Source organism: Leptosomus discolor, chromosome 7, assembly GCF_034619465.1.
Source record: "Leptosomus discolor isolate bLepDis1 chromosome 7, bLepDis1.hap2, whole genome shotgun sequence".
Classification (NCBI taxonomy): domain Eukaryota; kingdom Metazoa; phylum Chordata; class Aves; order Leptosomiformes; family Leptosomidae; genus Leptosomus; species Leptosomus discolor.
Genome location: NC_141397.1, coordinates 41194517 through 41210127, shown reverse-complemented (window position 1 = coordinate 41210127; position 15611 = coordinate 41194517). Strand labels below are relative to the sequence as shown.

At 41.4% G+C, this 15611-nt stretch overlaps 1 protein-coding gene across 2 annotated transcripts in view; it reads right to left on the bottom strand.

Moving 5' to 3' along the window:
* Positions 1-15611, bottom strand: part of YEATS2 (YEATS domain containing 2) — a 46951-nt gene that overhangs the window by 739 nt on the left and 30601 nt on the right. For both annotated transcript variants that reach the window (XM_086467768.1, XM_086467767.1), the window contains 11 exons: positions 15013-15186; positions 13457-13655; positions 10799-10930; positions 10458-10556; positions 9247-9358; positions 6707-6780; positions 5610-5689; positions 4478-4679; positions 2865-3091; positions 1625-1699; positions 240-313 (listed from right to left, as the gene is read on the bottom strand). In XM_086467768.1, coding sequence (XP_086323894.1) covers positions 240-313; positions 1625-1699; positions 2865-3091; positions 4478-4679; positions 5610-5689; positions 6707-6780; positions 9247-9358; positions 10458-10556; positions 10799-10930; positions 13457-13655; positions 15013-15186 — 1448 coding nt within the window. The remainder of the gene's footprint in view (positions 1-239; positions 314-1624; positions 1700-2864; positions 3092-4477; positions 4680-5609; positions 5690-6706; positions 6781-9246; positions 9359-10457; positions 10557-10798; positions 10931-13456; positions 13656-15012; positions 15187-15611) is intronic.

The following is a 15611-nucleotide window of genomic DNA, read 5'->3' as shown; positions in this document are numbered from 1 at the left end:
GAGTGTGGCAACACCAGAGAATCCTGCCCCAGTTTTTAATGTTGTCTATATTTCTATCCTTTGCCACTATGGAGCTAGGAGATGACAAATCCCCTCATAGTGCTTGGATCTTCCCAGAATATAGTTCATAAATTTCCTCATTCACATGGTCTGAGCCACGCAAAATCTGACTAAATTCCTCAAGCAGTTCAGCCATTACTGCTGGCATAAGTGGTCCAAAAGGAAACAAGCTGCTGTACCTGTTGTGAGGAGCTGTCTGGTACGCCACAGCTAGCGCTTGCCGTAGGATATCACTCATAAGCTGTTCAGTGGCCTGTGACAAAAGACAACATGAGGAGACAGCACTATGAAAAGAGGAAAGGGACATGCTATTTGCTCAAGTGTCAGTGTAAGAGCAGCTGAAGTTCTGGCACACTTCAATCCTGTATTTGATCAGCACGGGGCAGTTCAAGATGCCTAAGTGAGTTTTATTAGCACAGTAATAAGAACTGAATATATTTAACAGGAAGAGACAAACCTATAGATGCACAGAGCTCAGGCTGCAACTGCCCAGTCTGGTTTCCCTCTGGACCTGCAGAGCATTATGTGCACAACAGGGTGGGTCCTATGTTCCAGAGCCTGTGATTCCAAGAGCATTTTAGGACCTTTCCTCTCACATACCAGAGCTTCATTCCAGATATTCTCCTGGGAGCTGCTATGTGCTTGCCAGCCACTCCCTGTGGTCACCAGGCTTATGTCAAGACACCTTCACAAAAATGTCCCAGCTTGTCTGCAAGCAGACAGCAGCCGTATGCCCTACACACTTGGCTTAATCAAAAGCTAATTAAGGCTCTTGGCTTTCTGTGCCTGTATCAAGACTAGAGAAGAGGTTTCCGGGACATTCAGTCAGGAAAGTTGGCGTAACTCTACAATTATAATGGAGCAATCTGATGGTTACAATCTGTGCCTACAAATGGATGTATCTGTATTTGAGTTCAACCATGGTAAGCAACAGAGAGCACAGCAGAAGAGTGCGTGTGTAACCTGGAATCAATTAGCTTTTGTGAAACTGAACTTCTGATAAGAAGTAGTCTGTATAAACAACCCCAAAAATTGTTGTTGGCTTGAAACACAGCAGAGTAGACTGCTAAAAATACTCTGTGTTAGCCTTCAGTCCAAACCCAAGATCTCTTAACTCAATGCTGTTCAAGTCTTTGGTAAGAAACAGTCTGTTTTTCCAAAAGTGATTATGATAGAGAAACGGTTTCTTACACAAGGCAGAATTGCTACTGTCTGCAGGAATTTAGCAGTGCCCCAGTAGATTGCCCCCCCAATTCTGAAGCGGGGGACAAAGTAATGGGTACTTTCAAAGTTACAGAATGAGTCACTGTTGTACTGGTGGTGAGAATCTGCAAACCACTATTCTATGTCCAAGACAACAAATCACTTTGAAAGCTGGAAACACACACAGAAGTGTATGACTGTCTTTGGCCAGCCATATATCTTTCTATATATGTACAAAGAGACATCAAACTCTGCATCTCCTGATCTGATAAATGCATTTTAATAAGGATATTCCACCTTTCTTCCTACATTACAGGGTTAATACAGTTACAGAAAAGCTTATTGTGAAGTAATTTCTTACCTTTAAAATCATATCTTCTATTACTGATGCATAAACATTCTTTTGTACCTCAGCAGGCTGAAAAGAAATCCCTATCTATAAAATACGAGAGAGAAAAAAGTTAGTACATCAAATAACACAACCCACATTGTACTACAGATTAGACGAGAATGAGAGTAACAGAAAATAATCTATTACAAAGCATGGTTAAAAACCAAGCAAGCAGACACTGCAGAAGCATTTTAATCTCAGGCTTCATTTAAAAAAAATCAGAGAAAATGAAGCTTGACCATTAGAACAGCATGCAGAAATGCTTCTAAAACACAAGAAACAAAAGCAGGTTTTAATTTTTGTTTCAGAAAGTCCACACAAAAAACAGGCTGCACTGGGTACCTTTGGATTGAGAATGGAAGCTCTGTTTTAGAACTGTACATATATTCAATCAATCTATTCATTATCTTCCTTGCACCCAACTATGGCAACTGAAATCACTTTAAACAGTATTACTGGCACAGAAGTTCCATATCAAAAGTGTTTCATCCCCCAGTCTCACTCTCATGCCCATGCACTTGTCACCTCTGTAGCAAGAGACTAGATACACTGCAGAACTAAAGTTTTGTCCCTTGATGTCAGCATTTGAGGCAGAGACAGAGATCCTTTCTTTCTCCAACAACTGCTGCATGCGAACTCCTCCTGCTGCTCCTGCCTCTGTTGGTACAATGGCGAGCACTCTTTCCTAGAAGCTGAGTCAGTCTCCTCTCTTTCCTTCCTGCTGCTATGACAGAAGACCCACACTCTCCCTTTCTTTTACCCCAGTATGAATAGTGGGAAGAAATGCAAGCAGTACCTAAGTTTGCTGTGGTCTAAGCTTTACCTCAACCCCTTTTCAGGAGCTGCTATTAAACAGCACTGGTCTAAGCAACAAGTCCGAATCTTTCACGTGATGGGACAGGAAGAGTTCAGTGCTAGGGCTTCTCTTCCCTCATTTCGCCTTGAGTCTAGCCTTTCAGGATGTTTTCTGGTACTAAGCCCTGCAACAAAGCTACTCTGAAATGACCTCCCAGCTGGCATGCTTGACCTTCTCCTGCCAGCAGTGGCCAGTTCATGAGTCTGAAGGTCCAATTTTTCCAGGGCATTTATAAAAACTTTCATAAAGCATCCACAGGCCCATATAGATAGATGAAAGAAACCCAACTAACTAAATGTAAGACGACAACTAGCTTAACAACAGTTCTTATTAGCTTTATGATTCATTTATTACCTTCTCTGCAGTGTCCCTCACGAACTCTGATGCAGGCAAGGAAGCCAAGTAGAACTTCATCTCCTCTTGTTTCTCCTCCTGTTCTTTCTTAATGTTTATTTTTAATGTCTCGCTGAAGTTGAGAACATCTACTTCCTCTTCGTGTTCTGGTTCTCGTTTCAAAAATTGCTGTAGTTCCTCTAGTTTTCGGCACAGCTCCTCACCACTGCTGTAAGATGAAGGGCATTCTGAAAAAGAAGCAATCAATTAAATACATGACAGGTTATGGAAAGCTGTTTATAAAACAGATGCACACTCAAAATATGGTAAGAAATTAAGGTAATTGGAAGATATTTTTGTAGTTCCTACCAAATATAAGGATGAACAGAAACGCAGTTGTTGAGAGCCTTCTAATTATATCTTCATGACACTCATGGTCCTCTCCCTCATCTGCCCCTATACTAATCAAGAAGGCTGCAGTTCAAAGAAAACCAGGCTAATGTGAGTCTCAAACATTCTCACAGAAGCTTTTTGACAAGTGGCAAAGCAGTCTGATGCTCTTCAACTTGCTTGGAGAAATGGAGTTTTTACTACGTAGTCACCACGTAGCACTAAATCACCTTTTACATTGTGACAAGTATTATCATGCTTTTTAAGAAAAATCAGAATTCCACAGATTCACAGTGAAATTACAGAAGGGTGATCTCTTCTCTGCATGCTCAACAGTTGCCAGTAAAACCTTTAGTGGAAAGCTAGGCAATAAACAGATTCTTTTCTTCAGAGACAAACATGAAATCTACTTATTTAGATATAAATATTAAAAGGTGGGTGTAGGCTTCCTTTCCACCTTCAACAACTGCAATGCAGCGCCAGATTTAGCAAAGAATAATCAAATCCATACACTTCTGTGAAATACCTTAAATCCCTGTATCATCAGAACAGAAAAACATTCCGCTTTGGAAAAAGGATTATTTGAAGGTGAAACGAGGGAGCTTAACTGTGAAGAATGGATGAAATTAAAGATGTATGTTTAACACATACTAAAATGGACTGTGGAGATCCCAGAGCCATGCCTAGTGGAATAATGCAGCAGCTGTAATAACAAAATGTGGAGCTTCACACAGGCCAACACACCTCACTTGGAGCTAAATCAACCCCCACCAAGCTCCACCTACACTGCCACTGCCAGGTTGGGGTGTTTTTTTTTTTTGTACTGGAACTCATTCACACTGTTTGCACAGTAAGTCTTAAGAGAGGCTAATCTTACCCAAGGGCACAAGTGTCATTATTCCCTGTGCTTAGTTTGTGTGTCCACTTATGATTACATTGTAGGGCAAGAATTATCATTCGTATGATTTATCTACAGTGGGACTCTAAGGGCCCCAAAGCACAATAAAACCCGAAAGAGACCCCAGAAAACTTCAGGACTGATAGGGACACAGGACAGCCTCACTTGTAGGTTTGCCCTTATGATCTCTAGCTTCTGTTATTCCAGAGTGAATTATGCTAAAAACAAAGAAAGTAAGAATCCCCTTCTCCTGAAGCAGCAGCACATGTGTGCACACAAACAGTCTTGAGCCATTTAACAAACAGTGTCTTCAGCAGAAAGGAGCTTTCTGTCCCTCCATACTCACCTGGCTCACTGTCTATCTGTGTCAGCACGTCTTCAATTGAGTCCTCATCGTTCCGCAAGGTCTCAGGGTCAGGTGGAGTGTAGCCATGGCATCGACACCAGTGCACCACATGCTTTGTTTTCAGGGGTGTAATATTGTGAAACCTGGGGTGCTTCTCTATGATTTCTTGTAGGATCTTTCTCACTGTCATTGCTCGTTGCCACTGTGACAAACCAAAGAGAAAGCTCATCATTCTGGCTAAAATGTTTAAAGCTAGACTACGGCCCAGAACAATAATCCAGGTTACAGGGAACGTGATTTTCTCAGAAGTCAGAATGACAAGGAAAAACAAATGTGGAAGATGGTCCTAATTCTGGTATTAAGCAGCTGTCAGCAGGTCATTTAAACTCTGCTTTGTCATCCAAACTAAACCTCAAGAAAAAGGGACACACATTTACATAGGCCTAGACACATTTGTCTTGAAATGTCTCATCTCCCAAGTAACACTGAAAATTATTTATATGGCATAGTGCAAGATACCCACTTGAGCAAAATATGCTTCTCAAAGTTTTCATTGAACTCTAATCATTTAAGTTGGCATCAGCAGAGGGTCTAATCAGTTTTAACACCTTCCCCATAAAACTCCTTAGCAAGATGACAAAATAATGAAGAAATGGGGAAACATAACAACCACAATACAAAAAGGTTCAGATTAACTGAAATATTTATCTTTGGTGAACTGACAATGTATTTCAGCACTAGCATTGCTTATGATCCCTCAATTCTCTTCCCACAGAAAGCAGACACAATCCCATGAAAAGACAGACAAAGCATGTTGGGTAAAATTCCCATGATCATAAAATGCCACAGAGGAGTGATGAGGATAAAGCGCTAACAGGACAGTTCGCAAAAATTCTGATTTCTAAAATGCTTCAAAAACATCTTTCTTTGAATCAACCAAAAAATGACCTTCAGAGTACCTTCTGCTTGAGAAAGTCTCTGAATCACTGTGTCTTGCAGTAAGGAATGCTTCCATTTAAAATGTGAAAGACTGCTTCAGAAAACAAATCAGCCAACAACAAGGAAGGCTCCATAATTCAGAAATCCTTCTTGTGTCCTTAATGACTGCTTATGAAACACAGGAGAAGATTACCTCGGCCGCCCTCCTCTTCCCAATATTCCAGCTGTAATACTGTTCCACTGAACTGGCACAGGAAGAGCTTGCATCTTCACCTACAAAACACAAAGCCAAAACCAGCATTACATTTTAGTAAGTGAAGGAAGATAAATTATTTTTTTGATGTTATTTAGTGGAGAGGAAGAGGGAAATGTCTTTCATGCTCACAGGATCAAGGACTGTAACTCTCTAACTCTTACAAATGCCGCATTCTCTGAACACAGCACAGATACATGCAGCAGACACTGTGGTTTCTGGATGCAAAACCAGCATCCCTCTTGGTCACATCAACAGACAACTGTAGCTATGGCTGTTTTAAGCCTCTTTTTCCCCCAAAACTGTAATGATGCAGACCTGTAAGTCTGTCTTACTGGTCAAAGTCTCTTCCTTTGGAAAACTCTTTGGGGTTTTGTTGTTATTGTTGTGTTTGGGTTTTTTTTTGTGGGTCCTTTTTTTTTTTTTTTTTGCAAACAAATTACAACATAAAAATGAAAGAGTGAAAAGGTTTCCTGGCAAAAACACGAGGCGGGAATATGAATCCTAAGCAACAGATTCATGAATGCTACTGCAGGCCAGACAGCTGTATGCAATGAAAGCTTTACTGTCCCACCCACTCCTACTTTGCTCATTGTGCTTATCTTGAGAGGGTCTGCTCTACCCAGTCTCCAGGGCCACTTTGATCAAAGTGCATTGGTTAACAGAGAAAAATGGTACATATTTGGCTTTGTACACAAGTGAAAAAAAAGAAAAGAAAAAGGAAAAAAAAAAAGAAAAAAGCACATCTATTAAGGACAAACCAGGGAAAAAAAGACCTACTTGCAGCCATTATGTGAGGAAATACAATCTACTTCTAAGCAAAAAACAGATGAAAGTTAGTAATTGCTGACAACATATTTGGCTTTATTGGAAGAACCTCACTCTAAGCATCTTTAGAATAACCCCTGGAGTAAGGTCTCTAGGAGAATGGCTTCATTTCATTCTGCCTTATACCAATTTTTGTGGCTACAGAGTATGAAAGGCATTCTGTTGACACACTGAAAATAGAAAGCAAAGCCTTTTCATTTTCTGCTTACTTTTTTCAGCAATTAATGGAACCTTCTTCACTACTGCTGTTAAAAGCTGCTGGATGTTCTCCAAATATTCTATGCTGCAAGGGATAAAAAGAACCACAATGAAGAATACTGTTGGAAGCAATGAATCAGATGCAAAAGGTTTCAAAATCACTGCATGGTTTGAAGTCCCCAAGGCATTATAGCAATAGCAGTGTGAGGATAAACTGTTATGCCCCAGGCTGAAGAAGGTATTTTAAACAGCTGTTCCTCTTCCCAAAGTGTCCACATCTGAAGCTGCATTTGTCAAGCTGAAGAAACTGAAGCCAGGCTTTTTTGGGTAGGCTTGGAAGAAATCCCTGTATCATTTCGCAAACTACAACACTACTTTGAGGGACAAGACGTACCTATTAGTGCAGGCTGTCCCAGTAGGAACATGGGGTACTGCATAAGAAACTTTGTACTTATGGGAGTTTAGGTAAATTTTACTTAACCAGCCATACTGTATTTAACTGGCAAGAACTGTATTTTCCATTAGTTATAAAGTAACTAAGATAATTTCCAGTGTGTAGTGACTTAAGATTTATTCCTGCCTCCTACAGTCTCCACCAGGGTAACATCTGCAGGACATGTTGGGATAACAAAACTTTTCAGAACACGGAGACAGAAAAGTCAGCTACTGGAGTAATCAAGAGCAAAAGAAACATCCTACACATTTCAAGAAATACGCAGAGAAATCTTTGCAAACTGAGTTCTGGTGAAAAAACACTTGCAAGAGAATCATGAACAAGACACTTGATTCCACAGTATCCAGTGAACAAATACTCCAATCACCTTTATTATTTAATTTCAATTCTGAACCAAGGCATACTAAGTAATTACAGAAGTATACGAACTTAACAAGACTGGAGAGGCAAGAATACAGATAGTTCTACTTATTTCAGATGTCCTTTTTTTGACCTGCATTTCAGTGGGCAGTTTGACCTGAGTAAGGACACATAATGGCAATGGGAGTTATATAAGCAGATAAAGAGGTTTTAACAGCTTGAGATTTCATAGAATCATAGAATCATTTTGGTTGGAAAAGACCTTTAAGATCATCAGGTCCAACCATTACCCTAATGCTACCAAGCTCACCCCTAAACCATGTCCCTAAGCACCACATCCATACATCTTTTGAACACCTCCAGGGATGGTGACTCCACCACCTCCCTGGGCAGCCTGTTCCAATGCCTAACCACTCTTTCAGTAAAGAAATTTTTCCTAATATCCAACCTAAATCTCCCCTGGCGCAAATTGAGGCCATTTCCCCTTATCTTGTCATTAGTTACTCAGGAGAAGAGACCAACACCAGCTTCACTACAACTTCCTTTCAGGTAGTTGTAAAGAGCCATAAGGTCTCCTCTCAGCCTCCTCTTCACTAGGCTAAAACAATCCCAGTTTCCTCAGGCACTCCTCATAAGACCTGTTCTCCAGACCCCTCAGCAGCTTTGCTGCTCTTCTCTGGATCCACTCCAGCACGTCAACATCTTTCCTATACTGTGGGACCCAAAACTGGACACAGTACTCAAGGTGTGGTCTCACCAGTGCCAAGTACAGGGGCACGATCACTTCCCTACTCCTGCTGGCCACACTGTTTCTGATACAGGCCAGGATGCTGTTGGCCTTCTTGGCCACCTGGGCAGACTGCTGGCTCATGTTCAGCCAGCTGTCGACCAGCACCCCCAGGTCCTTTTCTGCTGGGCAGCTTTCCAGCCACTCATCCTCAACCCTGTAGCACTGCATGGGGTTGTTGTGACCAAAACGCAGGATCTGGCACTTGGCCGTGTTAAACGTCATACAACTGACCTCAGCCCACTGATCCAGCCTGTCCAGATCCCTCTGCAGAGCCTTCCTATCCTCAAGCAGATTGACACTCCTGCTTAATATTGTGTCATCTGCAAGCTTGCTGAGGGTGCACTTGATCCCCTCATCCAGGTCGTTGATAAAGATATTAAACAAGACCTGCCCCAGTACTGAGCCCTGGGGAACACCACTTGTGACCGGTCACCAACTGGATTTAACTCCATTTACCACGACTCTCTGTGCTCGGCCATGCAGCTACTTTCTAATCCAGCCTGTCTAAGCCATGAGCCACCAGCTTGTCCAATAGGATGCTGTGGGAAACTGTGTCAAACGCCTTACTGAAGTCCAGGTAGACAACATCCACAGCTTTTCCCTCATCCACTAGGTGGGGTCACCTGATCATAGAAGGAGATCAGGTTGGTCAAACAGGACCTGCCTTTCACTTTAGCAAACCCCAAAATAAATGCCAATCTTCAAATAATTTTTTTCCCTTTTCACAAGCCCTGCATACAAATCCCTTTAACAAATAAAATATTGCACCACTGTCTGAAAAAAATGCCACCCAATGGGACTAGCATTGATACAGCAACATATGGGACAGAAGATTTTATAATGTATTTCTAGGTCAAACCTAACACTACTGTACATATCACCAGATCTCCTCCATTCCCCCTGGTATTTCAAAGATCATAAATGGTTGTAGAGAAATGAACAATTACTTGATAATGTAATTCCCAAGTTCAGAGCTCTCTTCTGTTTTTACTGCTGCTTGTCCTTCTTGGGTACCCACAGAACTGCAGTTCTGTCCTGTTGAATCAGGCTCCATCTTAACTTCAAAGAAACAGAGCACATTTTAAAAGACAGAAAGTACCAGTCAGCTTGATAAAACACCGTCTTGTGAGATTCCAGTAAGACAAAGGGCTTACACAACATCACTTCGTTGTTTGCATTCTGATTGTTAAGCATGAACAAATTTGACCTTTAGTTCTGCTGAAAGCAAGCCACCAGAACACATTCTCCTGCTCCAAATCTCAACATGCCCACATCCCATCCTTTTTAGAAAATGTGCATAATTGATTGCTGATGTTTTACATACAACTGGCTGATCTAAACTGAACTGCCCGCAAACATACCTTGGCCTTTTTGTAAACAAAGGGCTGGATAGAAAACTACTAACACTTTTAGTAAGAAGTGACATTTCAAAGTGATAACTTTTTTGAAGACATCACTGATTTTGACATCAGTGAACTTTCTCATGTCAAGGATAGAACTCTGGTGAGACAGGAGCAGAGAGAGAGACGTACCCAACCCAGAACAGCCAGGCAGTCTGGTCATTCATCTTAGGAGACGCATGACAGTTCTGCAAGACCTGGACTTTGAGTATCTCAGCCCTGGCCTATGCATCATTCTGGGAAGTACTGTACGAACGTCTTTCCTCTGTGTGTGCGCACACGCACACATGCTGTCTACGTCTTTCCTCTGTGTGTGCGCACACGCACACATGCTGTCTACGTCTTTCCTCTGTGTGTGCGCACACGCACACATGCTGTCTACGTCTAGTGCTGTTGCAAAGCATTCACCAGTACATTTCACCATAGTCACTATTCTGAGGACAGCAGTAACTGTGATTAAATACAGGCTGCTCTACGCATTTCTGCAAAAACAGACTGAAACAATGAATGCTTAAGGTACTCATGGTAGCTTTCTGGAACATCCTCATTTCTCTCCGTACTTGCCTTGGGATTTGTTGAGGGGGAAATCACTGTCAATTTCCTAAGCCTCACGTGCCATTTTTACTTGATTTAAACCCTACTAACAATGGAAATAAAGGAGCCCACAGTCACAGCATCTACTTTCACAGTCAGGCCACTTGCATAAAGCAGCATCAGCGTATTTCTACTACTTATCTTACTGAGAAATTCCTTGTTACCTTTAGTGATTGATGCTGTAGAGGGACTAGGGACAACCGTACTTGCTGCTGAGACAGCTGAAACAGCTGAAACTTTGCTGGTAGAAAGTGACTGCACCACTGGAAAAGAAAAAGAAAAGAACAACAAAGAAGAAAAAAATAATCAAATTTCATACATTTTGACAAATAACCATGTTCAGAAGCAACACAGTCTTTTTGCAGCACAAAGTTTAGGGATGAATTTTCTTGCTACATTTTCTTCTATCTCTAACTTTGGACCATGTACGCCAACAGTGACTGAGAGCTACCCTGTATCAAAGGGGATTTTCAAACACCATCTGCCATCCTCCTCTGCCCTTTACCTTTGTTCATAGGCATGAGTATTGTCTGAACACCTCCAGAAGCTGTGTTTACACCGAGCTGTTTAAGCTGGCTGGGAACTGTCAGAACAGCCTGCTGTGGACTAGACTGATTTGAGTGGATTTTTAGCAACCCTGCAAGAAGAACGGAAGACAAAATGTTAAATAAAACATACCATTTAGTTTATCTCCAGCTACTTCTCTTCCTTTCTCCCTGAACCAGGATTGCATGTAAGCTAGCACTGCCACCCTCTTAACAAGCCACAGTTCAGTGAACTGTCAGACAAGTTTTTACCGATACAAATGATTGCTAAAATACTGAGGTGTGCGCAGTACTACATGCTGCACAGTGCTCCGACATTTGTAAAGCAAGTTTCCTAATTATCTAAGTAATCTTAAGCAAAAGTTGATGTAATGCAAACCTTTCAATTGAAGCAGGCTCAGCACAGAGTAAAACACTCTCTCAGAACAAGACCTTGTGCTCAAGGCAAGCCAGTGAACTACAGCTCTGCTGTACTTACACAGCCACTCTCACTGAGGTATCCAAGTGCGGCACGCACCTCTGCAATTCAACTTAGCAGAATCCACTGCAGTCGGCAGAGCACAATCCACCATGTTTTAACTAAGGGACAAGCCCAGGGGTGTGCAGCCAGTCTGATGATGGACATACCTGAACTGAGTGTCCTGTGTCTTTCTGTGACATGCACTGAATACATCCATAAGGAGGGCTAATCAAGCTATGAAGCATATTAAAGTGGGAACTGAATTAAATCACTGATTTTAGTCAAAGACAAAAGAACAAGCAGGACATTCAGATATTAACAGCATTATCAACGGCAGCACCCACTATCTTCAGTGGAAATCAGCATGGCTCCAAGCCATGCCACAGTGCCACGTGATGACAACCCAAAGCCACCACAGTCAGCACTCTTAATACCGTGACTTGGGCCTGTGTCCATCCTTCCCACTGGTAAACCAGCTATTTTAAATATAATTGTATTCAACCTATAGCTAACCTGTCTTCAGATTGTGGAAATTTAATAGGCTTCTATTTTAGAACATTGATAACAGTTGACTCCTTAGTTTCACAACAGTAATTTTATACTCACGATTTGTTTTGAGACAGTTTCCATTCTCCTCATATTTTATTACTGTTTAAGAAACACAGCTGCCTTCCAAGCACTAGACATGCAAGGTCTATCGGAGATGTCTCTCGGTTTTGAAAGATACATAGCACTGGGCAGCGAGGCTTTCACCTCCAGGCAAGAAGGCTAACCTAGTATCATGACCAACTCATCTGTGTGAGACGCACAGATGCGTCAGGATAGGACAGCAAGGGACCCAAACAGCAAGGCAAGTAAGAAGGGACATTTTCAACTAACCTGATTAGCCTGATGGGTGGGAGATATTGTTTGTTGCAAAACAAGGGAAAATTTGAGATTCTTTTTGAAAAGTTGCCTTTAAAAATACAAATCTTCAGAATCTTTTTTTTTTTTTAACATCAAAATAACGTGTTTTATAGACACTGCTTCTTTTGGGATTCTTCAAGAAATAGTTTTTCATGATGAAGTCAGTGCGTCAGTTTACAAAAACCAAACCAAAATCTAGTAACATTCTCACACCTAAATGGGAGTTTTAACCTATAAGCTATTTAGAAAGGTGTATTTTCTACCAAAAACCCCACTTGATTTGCTTGCAGAGAGGAAAGTACTCAACTGCTTATTGCAGAATTGTGGCAGTCTTAGCAGTCTATGTTGTTAACTTTTAAGCTCTGGGAAAAACATAGTGATGAAAAAGGAGGAGTTTGGAAGACTATACACAGGAAACAACAGCTGCTTTAAAAACACACTGTCAGATGAGCTCTGTATCGCTTATTTTCTCTTTTCTGTATTTTTACTCTGTTTCCACTTAGTAAGAAGCCGCTTGAAGTGAACAGAACATGCCAGCAGGCAAATTAATCAAAATGAAAATTTTAACCTGCAATACTTGCTGTATTTGCTCTCCATGATACAGAAGATACTGGAAGACAATAAAACTATATAAGGAAAACTCCCCTCTACATAAGTGCAGTCCATCTTTATTACCTCATCTTTATTAACTTAAAACATTTTATATCCAGCCTACCTCACTGTACTTAATGGATTTTGACTTCAAAGACTTCAGTTCCCCCTAATGAACATCCCTCTCCTTTCCAAGTCAAACAGAGCAGATGCAAAGCCTCAGAGCCAAATTCTGCTCATGCAGCTTCTCTGGCTTCGGTGAGTTTCACTTTAACAAACTAATCAAGTCTGTAGTATTGCTGGTACCTGGACAGTTTCAGCATTCAGTGACACACTGTGCTCTTGAACAGGCAGAATGTATCTTCTAAAGAGAACTTGGCATGAAAACTAAAATCCCTCTCCAATGCCAATGGGCAAGTTGCACTACTATTTGTAACAGACACAGTCAATGCACTCATATGATAGGATGCCAAATTATTTAGACATCCTCTTTGGCCAAGCCCAAAGTTTTGCTAATAAGTTATGGTTTAGAAAGCATGATTTTACTTTACACATTCACAAATGCAGGTGACTATATTCTTCCATTTACAGTGAAGACATCTAAAGAACTCACACATGGATTCTAACTTTCTATAGGAAAGGCATGAACGGAGTTTAATACCTGATACCGCAGCTTTTCCAGTCACAGGCGTTGGTGTAGTCACCAGAGAAGCAACACTTACAACAGTGGAAGTAGCATTCTTATTCACCACTGATGAAGTAGACTGGCTCTGGCTAATACAGATTTGGTGTTGCTGTCCAGATGTTTTTGCTGCAGGAGTTCCAGATGATGATGAACTGGAACCTGCATTATCTATTTGCTGCACAAAAGAGGTAGAGAGGGATAATAAATTCCTTTTCATGTCATAGATGATTCAACAATAAGCACAACGAGGTACTATCTAGAAGTAGCAAAATCAAATGTTTGTCTATCAATCAGTAAGAAGCAAGAGGTTCTCAAGCACATATCCAAAAGCCCATATGCAACGATGGTACATATAGAATGGAGGCTTTTTCAAGCAGAAAAAGTGAAACTGGGCATGCAGAAACTGCTACCACAAGTGCTCTGATAGTATCTGGAGGCAGGTCCCTTAACTTCAGCAAGCAGGAACGTTTCATATTTCCCTGCTGCTCAGAAGTCCAGAGGTAACAGTAGACAAATGGGCAAAAAAAAGTTTGTCATAAAGAGGTTGGATGGAAAATTTCTATCTCTGCAGCTTCACTGAGAGCTGTAAGAACACCGAGTGGGTTTTAACACAAATTTTAGCACTTTCACCTATATATACTGCATAGACCAGCATTCAGCCTTCTGAGGGCAGCATGGTGTCAACTCTCCACTTGTTTAACCTTTGACTCCTCACAGGCAAAAGCAACAAGGCTAGGGGAACCCTCAGAGTGAATGATACACCATCCTTTTTGCTGCCTTCTCCCCACACCGTGAACTCCAACTCCACTGCAGGTAGACAATCTGCATTAACTGGATACATGGCTGCATCCGTACACAAAAGTGTTCACTCTAGGAACATAAGTGTTTTGTTTCCAACCGCACTCTTTGCACCTGGTTCTGAGGCTGTGCTGTTACAACACCCCCCTGGCGGAGAGGACTGACATCCTTTGAACACAGTTGGGATCAAAGCACCATGAGCTCTGGCTACTGCTGGCCTCTGAAATCTGCTGATAGCAAATTGGGCACTAAGCACTGTGCAGAGCCTGTGATCTCAGAGGAGGGATCCACAGTTTCATTACCACTAGCTTTCCCTGGCCTACTGGATACAGAGTTTCAGGCATTTCACATTCTTCTGCAAATTTTTGTGCCAGCAGCAGATTTGGTGTTTGAAAGTGGTGTAGCACAAAAATTTTATCTGTATGATCGCAAAATCTGTTTCAGATAGTCTTCCCTGCCTACCTGAATTTCAACGTTAAAAGCAAGAAAGTGCAAGTTTCAGTTTCCTTCTCCCCTTGTTTCTTTGCAGATACTACTTTACGCCGAACAACTGAACAGAAAAGGAGCTGCATACACTGTGCTAGTACACAAGTAAGAGCAGACCCACCAGCAACACTGACTGAGAAGAATACCACCAATAGGGGAAAAGAAAACAGTGGAAGTCCTCTCCTGTGGATTATACCGGCTAGACTGCAAACATTCTATTAGAGAACACTGGCAATGTTGTTACTCACCTGGGCCACCCCATTTGTGGGAAGGGCCATGGCAGGAGCAGCAGCCGTGGTGATAACACCTCCTGATACTCTCAGCACAGTGGTGCCAGGTTTGGAGAGCTGGGATGAGGCAGACACTGATTTTATAGACCCATCTGATATTTTCACTAGCGATGTCTGCCCACTGGGTGCAGCCTTTGAAAAAGCATTTAGGATAAGGAAAATGGTGTATTTGTTTGGATTTTATTTTAAATGACTTAAAGAAATCCCAAAACACAACAATAACAAAACAAATGAGACAAATGCTTTTTTAGATTACTGAAAAATATTTTCAAAATACTTTTTGAATAGACATGTGGTAATAATAGCTGGAACAAAATTATCACCTCAGAAATCAACTTTATCAAACTGTTGACTTGGCAAAAATATGCCTATCAATCTTGAATTTTGGATGATCGATTACAAATAATCCCAGGGAGACACTTTTCAATAGAAGGACATTTGAGGGATATCAAAACCAAAAGTTTTTGAAGAGCTTTAGCAGGTGACCCATTTCTAAGGTTCAAATATTTAAACACATTTTTGCACCTGACTCTATTCACTTCTCTATTTCCATTTTA